General features: G+C 39.2%; 1 protein-coding gene across 2 annotated transcripts; it reads left to right on the forward strand.

The window, feature by feature from the left end:
• The first annotated feature begins 1,429 nt into the window (after nt 1-1,429).
• luc7l3 (LUC7-like 3 pre-mRNA splicing factor) lies at nt 1,430-9,004 on the forward strand. Of its 2 annotated transcripts, XM_060893310.1 has the most exons (11): nt 1,430-1,667; nt 2,906-2,972; nt 3,073-3,112; nt 3,202-3,346; nt 3,449-3,523; nt 4,161-4,265; nt 4,424-4,585; nt 5,306-5,667; nt 5,874-6,052; nt 6,713-6,909; nt 8,494-9,004. In XM_060893310.1, exons 1-10 carry the CDS (start codon nt 1,569-1,571, stop codon nt 6,874-6,876), a joined length of 1,398 nt encoding a protein of 465 aa, XP_060749293.1. In that variant the 5' UTR covers nt 1,430-1,568; the 3' UTR covers nt 6,877-6,909; nt 8,494-9,004. The 2 variants fall into 2 exon arrangements, with proteins under 2 accessions (XP_060749293.1, XP_060749292.1); XM_060893309.1 differs by having other exon boundaries at nt 6,713-9,004.
• Nucleotides 9,005-9,192: the final 188 nt, after the last annotated feature.

Consider the following 9,192-nt stretch of genomic DNA (forward strand, 5'->3'; position numbering starts at 1 on the left):
GTGACCATGTTTAGGATAAGCAGAAAGGAAAATGGATGGATGGAGAATGCATACTGAAGCTTTAACACTCATCTACCTTCACTTAAAATTCCATCATTGTCTTTTAGTCTAACTTAAAATAACAATAATGCATGGGAATAGACAGTTATCTGGTGATTGAGGAAAAAGGCTCGAAACACCAGGTCCTCTCCCATTCAAATACTAACCAGGCCTGACCCTGCTTAGCTTTCAAGATCGGATGTTCTCAATATGTTAAAGGCGACTTCTTAAAATTTGAGATTTACATTTACATAGGCTGGGCTGTTGTTTCACTTCTCGCCAAGAGGCGGCGCACTTAAGCAGCGTTTGTTCTATATGTACAGTAGTTTTGACATCTGAAATCTTTCTAGCATAATAAATGAAACATAATAACAATAATATTAATATATTAGTAATACTTTACCCATCTAATAGACACTCCCGGGCCCATGGTGCAATGCTGTTGCTAAATGGCCCATGGTGCAATGCTAAATGGAATGATGGTGTTAATGAATGTGCCCTGTGCTGGTTTTTTCCATATTGTTGGTCGCTGTTTACATCCCCCTGTTTCCAAACAACAACGACTAAAATGGAGCACTTAGCAAGCTGTACCATGTCATTAGTGAACTACAGTCAGCCCATCCAAATAGATTTATCATCATGGCTGGGGATTTCAATCACGCAGTCCCCAAGTCAAAATATTGACTTTCTAAAAAGTGGTAATAATATCTTGGACCTGATTTACACAAAGCCTCACCCAGCATTTGGCCTCTCCGACCACATCAACGTTATGCTAATACCGGCATACAGACCAAGGGTGAAAGTCACCAAACCAGTACAGTGGCAGGTACAAGTGTAGACAGAAGGCGCCTTCTCTGTACTGCAGGACTGCTTTGACACCACAGACTTCACTAAAATCATTGATGATGTAACAGAATTCAGGACCATCTCACACGCTCTAATCAGAAACCAGACTTTAGCTCAGCATTCAACACGATCATCCCACAGCAGCTAATACAGAAAGATTGGATAAGAGAATAAAGGAAGTTAAGAGACCACCTTTAAAAACAGGTATTCACTAAATTCCAGGGGTTTCATTACCACGACGTAAAGTTGGCGTGTTTCCGGAGGTCTTGGAAAAACGCCGTCTTTCAAAAAGAGCATACCCACGAAGGACAAAACAGTATTTTAGAAAACAAATAAACAACCAAAAACTACGGTTATGGTTAGGGTTAGATGATCAAATAGGCCACGCCTACCCGATGACGCAACATCTGTTACGCTGTTCTGAAATCCCTGGAAATAAGTGCATCCCTTTTTAAACATGGGCTATTTAGATTTATCCTCCTCACCGATAGGCGGCGCCCTTAAACACTTTTTGTCCTCTGTGTAGTTTCTCAGGTGACTTGAAAAGATATCCGTTGTGTGGAGAGTCGCTGCCATTTTGTTAGGACGAGTGAATTTCGGAAACGTCTTGAGAAAACGTCTGTATGTAAACGAATAACATCGGAACGTTTTAGCTGGTTGCTTTTGAACAGAATCGAAGCAAAATGCTCTCCGCAGCCCAGTTACTCGATGAGTTAATGGGCCGAGACAGAAACTTGGCACCTGATGAAAAGCGCTGCAATGTTCGCTGGGACCACGAGACTGTGAGTAGTCAAGGAACACACAGCTAGCTAGCTAGCTAGCTAACTAGCTTAGCCTATGCAGCAAATAAACCTATGTGTTCATTTGAAATTATACACAATACAGAACATGTTTGTGCAGAGGGTCCTGTTGTAACATTAACCAGCGTTATTAAATGTTATATTTTCTTGTTTATTACACGGAAATAGGTTATACCATTGTTTTAGCATGCTAAAGCTGGCCTACGCGCCGCTTACGCAGAAAACTATCCTTAGCGACCCGAGCGCTTTAACGTCGTTAGCTAGTATTGCTAACATGGCGTGTAAACTATCCCGCCTTTACTGAGTCCCTATTGCAGACTATGTTGTGTAGCTGAATAAAGTTATTGGTTTTAAAACTCTCTGGATCCGGGAACTTTGGGAATCGAACTGAGCTACATCTGGCTAATTTAGATATTTGATATGTTTGCCGAGATTGCAGATCAACTGAAACTGATCGACTGAATTTGACTTGACATTGTTTTAGTTCACAGTCCTTAAATCCTTATGAGCATTTTAGATGGAAGTCGCTGTAAATGTGCTGTACGTATGAATCGTGTGCTAGTCTGAGTAGTCTTATTGAAAATGAGGGAAATCTGTGCTCAGTGGTTAAGATGTTGGACTGATCAGAAGGCTGAGAGTTCAAATCCCAGGAGAATCAAGCTGCCACTGAGCAAAGCCCTTAACCTTCAACTGCTTAGTTTTATAAACAAAATAAATGTAAGTCGCTCTGGATAGAGACTGACTCAGGGAGTCTGCCAAATGCCGTAAATGTAAGAATGTAAGTCTGACCCTAGCATGACAGACTGATTAGATCTCTGTGCAGACCTGGGTTAGGGTTGGGTGTGGGATGTGGTAGCTCTAGCTCAGTGTTTAAGGCGTTGAAATACTGATAGAATGGTCACAGGTTCGAATCCCAGGTCCAACATGCTGCCACTGCTGGACCCCTGAGCAAGGCCCTTAACCCTCAATTGCTCAGTTTTCTAAATTGAAATGTAAGTCACTCTGGATAAGGGTGTCTGCTAAATGTTGTAAATGTAATGTAATAGTGCCATGGGTGCTTGACTATAAATAAGGAGGACTTGATAGGTTTTTATGTTTTGCATGTTCTTTAGCCACAATGGTATACATTGTGTATAGACACTGTTGTCTTTATTTCATTCATTTTAAATCTACCTCTGTATTTCCTTTGCTTGTTTCACTGATCAGCCTTTATCTTACAGGTCTGCAAATATTATCTGTGTGGTTTTTGTCCAGCTGAACTGTTCACCAACACGCGCTCTGATTTGGGTAAGAAAACATTACATGCAACATTTTAGTCATAGTAAAATAACGTTCTTCCCATTAAGTTATCAAAAGCTGTATGTAACATGGCAATTAATTGTCCTAGGTCCTTGTGAAAAGATTCATGATGAAAACCTTCGAAAAATGTAAGTGAACTTCCTGCATACCTGCATACATCAGATGCTTTTTAACTATGTTATGCGAAAGCTTGAAATAACACATTAATGTGTGTTAGGTATGAGAAGAGCTCACGGTTCATGAAAGAAGGCTACGAAAGAGACTTCCTGAGGTACCTGCAGAGTTTGTTGGCTGAAGTGGAGCGCCGGATTCGGAGAGGCCATGCCAGACTGGCACTGTCGCAGGCCCAGCAGAACTCTGGAGTATGTGTAATGATTGTTTTTGTTCAGATGCGTTCAGGTATTTAAAAATTATGGTTCTTGAGTAGAATTACCTTCATGCTCACATTTACTTGGGATTCACAGGGGCCTACACTATCCGGGAAGAATGAGGAGAAGGCTCAAGTGCTTACAGAGAAGATTGAAGCACTTGTCGTTCAGGTATGATCACTTCCTTGTATGTAAAGTCTGCTGTAAACTGAGTCATGGTATCAGTCTTAAGTTTATTGCCTGCACAAGATGGACACATTTCTCTGAAAGACTGTAATGCGATTGGTGACACCTGCACAACATGTCAAATTACATGATATATTTTCTTATTAGTCCTATGATATAATATGCCAGTCTCAGCACTGTTCACATTCTGGCATCACTGAGCTTATAATATTATAATGTAACCACTGAGATTAACTCATGGCCAAGGATTCTGAAAATTTGCTATATTTGTCTTCATCAGCATTATTTATGAAAGCATACAGTATAAAACATTTTTAATCCTTTTAACAGCATATCTGGGTAAATATATTCAGTAAATCTTAATACATTAGTATTGTTTTCATTTTGTAATATATCAAATTATTTCCTATTATTTAAAGATACTTTGACCAAATGGATGATTCTGTAGTTTCTGATTTTTAAGATTTCATACAACAAATGCATGAAGATATTATTTATATTGCATGTGATTTATTTCTGTAATCAGAATCATTTCACGCAGTCATTTATGAAAATACTAATTTTGTTGCTGCAGGAGTTCTGCATATCCAGTGTAAGGTATTAAATTGTGTTCTGCTCTCAGATTGAAGAGCTTGGCTCAGAAGGCCGTGTAGAGGAAGCTCAGGGCATGATGAAGCTGGTGGAACAGCTGAAGGAGGAGAGAGAGCAGCTCAGCTCAACACCATCTGTGAGTACTGTATCTCCAACTGCACTAATGCATCATTGGCTTCTGTTTTGGCATGGGAGTCCATGATTTAGTGCCACAGCTGCCTTTGTTTTTCTTTTTAGCAAAGACGTTTAAACAAACTTTAGATTATGATCGATCATGCTTTCTCAAACTTACAGACAATTGAGAGCTTTGCTGCTCAAGAGAAGCAGATGGAAGTGTGTGAGGTCTGTGGTGCTTTCCTCATTGTTGGCGATGCTCAGTCTAGAGTAGATGACCATCTAATGGGCAAACAGCATATGGGATATGCTAAAATCAAATCTACTGTGGAGGAACTCAAGGTAAGTGAATAGTTACTTTTTTTGCCTATTTGTAAGGTGGTATTTTTATTGTGTATTGTAGCTTTTGAAATGTAGGTTTTGCAAGCATAGACACGTTACCTTTGGTGATCTGAATGGGTCCATTTAAATGTGGTTATAAATAAAATTCCAGTGACAAAACAGATATATATATATATATATATATATATATATATATATATATATATATATATATATATATATATATTATATATATATATATATAATATTGTTAGAACTGTCATTTGAAGAAAAATGAACAAACCATGTTTGATAGGATTGTTCAGTATATTTTAATCATAACATTTGGTTGCTTTTTATTGTTTGAGCATTTGTAAGCTCCCCAGTTATGTTTTTAATATCTGTCTGGTTTAGCATATTGTGGTGACATGTTTGTTTAATTTGTTAATTTGTTTGTTTGTGGTGACATGTTTGTTTAAATTTGCGTTCAACTTATAAACAAAACCACTATAAACACCCCGTTGACCTAAAGAAGTTTTATCAACACCACGTCCAACTCTTCAAGGCCATAATTATTAGCTTATCAGTTTTTACACTGGTGTCGGCAGTGGTGAAAATGTCAAACTGCAGTAGAGGGGATCTCCAGGACTCTTATTGAAACCTGCTTACATCTTTCTTTGAGTGATCTTTTTCCTCTTTATTAGCTTTTATTAATTTGTTTTATGATCTATGACACTGCAGGAAAAACTGCGGCGGCGCTCGGAGGACCCTGAAAGAGATGACCGGGCAAAGAGGGAAAGAGAGAGGGAAGACAGAGAGCGTGAAAGGGAGGAGCGTGAGAAGAGGCGTAAGGAGGAAGAGGAGATGCGAGAGAAAGAGAGGGAGAAAGAGAGAGAGAAAGAGCGAGAAAGAGAGCGTGAGAGGGAACGTGAACGAGAACGTGAGCGAGACAGAGAGCGTGAACGTGAAAGGCGGAGCAAACGGAGTCACTCTAACAGCCGCCACTCGAGTCGGGCCTCTGACCGCCGCAGGAGCCGATCACGGGACAGAAGGAGGAGCAGAAGCAAGGACAGGGACAGGGAGAGGGACAGGAAGCGCAGCAGGTACACATACTAACAATTTAGACACACTATTTTTGACTTATCATTTTCTGACTTGTTCATATGCAGTCAGTGCAGTTTTATGGACTGGTTAATTTCTCAGACCTCAATTTCATTCATCAACCAAAGCAAATAAAATCCTGTGACTTGGTCCTGTTTTGTGTACATATCAACATACCTTGGTTACAGTAACATTGTGTCTTGATCAGGAGCCGTGACCGCGAGAGGAGGCGCAGCAGGGAGCGCTCGGATCGGAAGAGACGTTCACGCAGCAAGGAACGAAAGAGTTCCCGCAGTTCTGAACGCAAAAGCCATCGACACCGAAGCCGCAGTCGAGACAGGGACAGAGACAAAGACAGAGAGAAGGATAAAACTGCCAGAGACAAAGGTGAGACCAAAATGTGGCCAAATGTTTTGTTGAATTTGACAGTATGGTCCATGTCAACCAGTGTGAGCAACACCCCGATTTAGTCACTCACTCATTGAGTAGGTTTCCTTCGAGGTAGACAAATGAACCTTTGCTGATATCCAGCCATGTAGGAGTTGAAGTGTCCCATGTGTCAAATCAGCGTAAGGCTTTTTGAGGACTTTGGTTGTGTGTGTGTGTATGTATGTGTGTATAATATATATATATATATATATATATATACACACACACACACACACACACACACACACACACACACACACACACACACACACACACACAGGTATAGCAGGTTACAAAAATAGACTTAATCATGACCCTAGGACTTGGTGCTGGCAATAAATAAATTGCTGATTCTTGTGGTGAGTGCTCCAGTGGTTTATTATGCAATTAGTTCTGGTCCTCTTAATTTGACTGTTCAGGCAGTGTTCCAAGAGTGCTAATATTTACGCACATTAATATAAGAGTAGAGACACTTTATTTGTTACATCATTCCACTTGTTTGTGTTTACGTCATAAAATTACTTGTATATAATATTACAATGTTTTTTTCCTCATTGTGACAATGTAAATTGAATGTTTTGCCCTGCTCTATTAAATAGTGTTCCATTGTCTCCTCAGAGCACAAGGACACCGAAGAGAAAAAAGGCAGTGGAAAGGGCTCAAGCGATGAAAGGTCCAGTGAGCCCTCAAAGTCCCAGCCCATGGAGGTGGAGCCTCCTAGAGCAGAGCTGAATGGCACCACTGAAGACCTCCATTCTGAAGGTGACACTCAGTCCAATTAAAACTGATCTGATAGGACCTCAGATCAGCTCCAGGTAAGTGCACTCTCCCCGAGCAGCTTAGCTCTTCCCCGCTCCCCTCCCCCCTTTTTCTTTCAGTTATGTCTGTGATTTTTCTTCCTGTTTTTTAATAGTGCATCGTAAGTATGCACTGAAGATGGAACTAGAGGCTGAAACAGAAGAAGGTAGAATGAAACATACCCAGAGGGAAAAGCCAGTGTAGTCCTGAAAAACATGCCTGGAGGTACCTTGTTTTGTATCGGTCATACATATTTGTCTTTTAGACAAGTTCTCTTCCAAATTTACGTTTTTTTTTCCTCTACCTATACTACCTCACCTTTTAACTCCTTGCTCACAGTAAGAGTATACTGTGGTATTTTATTAATTCGTTCACTAAACATTCATAAAACAATGTGCCTATGTATGCAACATATATAAGCACGCAGCAGTTTTAGCTCTCTATAATGTTTCAGAGGTATTCAAAGAAGGATTTTTTTTTTTAAACCATTAAAACTGCCGTCAGTGTTGATTCTGTTCTTCAGTTTCATGGATGTGTGCTTCCTTGCCTTGCACTTTAATGCAGTCTGTTCTTAAAGTCGAGAGCCGATAGCATTGGGATGATGGAAGTGTAGGGTTAATGAATTATTGCAGCTGACTTCCATACCTCACACAGCGTTGGTGTTGTGAGCGACCCCATGAAAAGCCAAATTAAAAATCAAGGATACTGTCAAACTGTGCAGGTACTCACCCAAGGTACTCCTTTCTCTACCCACATCCATTTGAATGCTGTTACCTGTGAACGTGTTTCAGAGCTTCATGTTCTTTGTTTCATTTGATATTTATTTCTTTTGTTATAAAATATGCTTAAGATGTTCAGATTTTGTTCTTTTCTCTTGTTTTTTTAAATGCTAATTATATGTGAAAGGAGGAGTGAAATGTTGGGGATTTATTGATAAACCCGGTTGATATCCCAGAGTCAGCATTTTTAGAGCATGTTACACCCTTGGCCACTTTTCAGATCAATTAGATTTTTCTTCTATTTGTTTTGGGCTATTTGTTACTTTGGTTTTCAGTTTCCCTGAATCTGTAGTAGTTCTGTAACATGTTTACAATCCAAATTTGATCTAAGCAGCTTAATCAACGGGTAGTTTTTCTTTTTCTTTTTTCTTTTTCCTCCTTTTTTGTTGCCAATTACAGTATAGTATCCCTTGTTTTCAGTGGTAATCTGTATAGACGAGGGGATATCAGGCGGGTTACTCTTCCAGGGCAAAAAAAAGGAAAGGGGGAACATTACTGTTTAATGGTTCTAGGGTTTTGTCTGTGTGCTTTTTTCTAATCTTTTATCCAAATAAAGAGTCAGCAAATTTTGTCATGTTGCTCAAAGTACAGCAAATTTCAAAGAAAGTGAGGAAATGCTGGAATGTCTTTACATCAGTCAGAATTGTTTTCATTGTACTGTTCAATTGGCTAACAGCTAGTCATAAACTACTGTTTGTGGCTAATGCTATAATAATACAAAAGCTAAAACCTAAGTGACAATCATGCAGAAGCTAATTGTTTCTTTGATCGAATGGGATTTCAACTACTAATTGACTCTCTCTGACTATTTGTGCATGTCAGGGGATGCTGGGACAGCTGAGTGAAGAAGACCTGAAGACCTCCAAACTTTTGCCATGCATACTTCGCTGCTTAAAACAAGGTGAACCAGATGTAGTGGCCTAATTAGGATAAAATGTAAGAAAAATATGTTAAAAAAATTTTGTTGCCCTTTTTGCAGTTTTCTCACAGGACCTTGTTTTAACTACATTTGTTTTTCTTCATACTTTACTGTTATGAGCTACGCAAAGGGCCAATTGAGTTTTTGTTGATATACACTCAGTGAACCTGTACCATGTTTGCTTTGCACAGTTGGGTCGCATTTTAGAATTTCAAGACCAGTTTTGGAGAGTAATGTACAGTGTTTGAACAGAGACCCTGATTGGGCTCTGTCGCTTAACTTTCTTCCCTTTATGTAAGCTTATACCCCAAATGTATGATCAATTTTATTTTAGAAATACTGGATTTTCATTTGTTGAATTTTAAAAAAACTGTATTTGTCTTCAATAAAAACTTCAAATGAATTCAAAGCAAAGTGTTGTGTTGTAAGTCTTTCAGATATAAATGTTGCCACGTACCCCCATCTGTTCAGTCGTGACTGGTTTGCTTGCATGTAATTGTGAATAAATGATTTAACAAAGAAACCAAGTTTATTTGAGGATAGACCACTTCTGACTGTTGTTTTTTCTGTTTTTTGTCTTTTTAACTCGTGTTCTCAACAGA

The sequence above is a fragment of the Tachysurus vachellii genome, chromosome 18, assembly GCF_030014155.1.
Source record: "Tachysurus vachellii isolate PV-2020 chromosome 18, HZAU_Pvac_v1, whole genome shotgun sequence".
Lineage (NCBI taxonomy): Eukaryota > Metazoa > Chordata > Actinopteri > Siluriformes > Bagridae > Tachysurus > Tachysurus vachellii.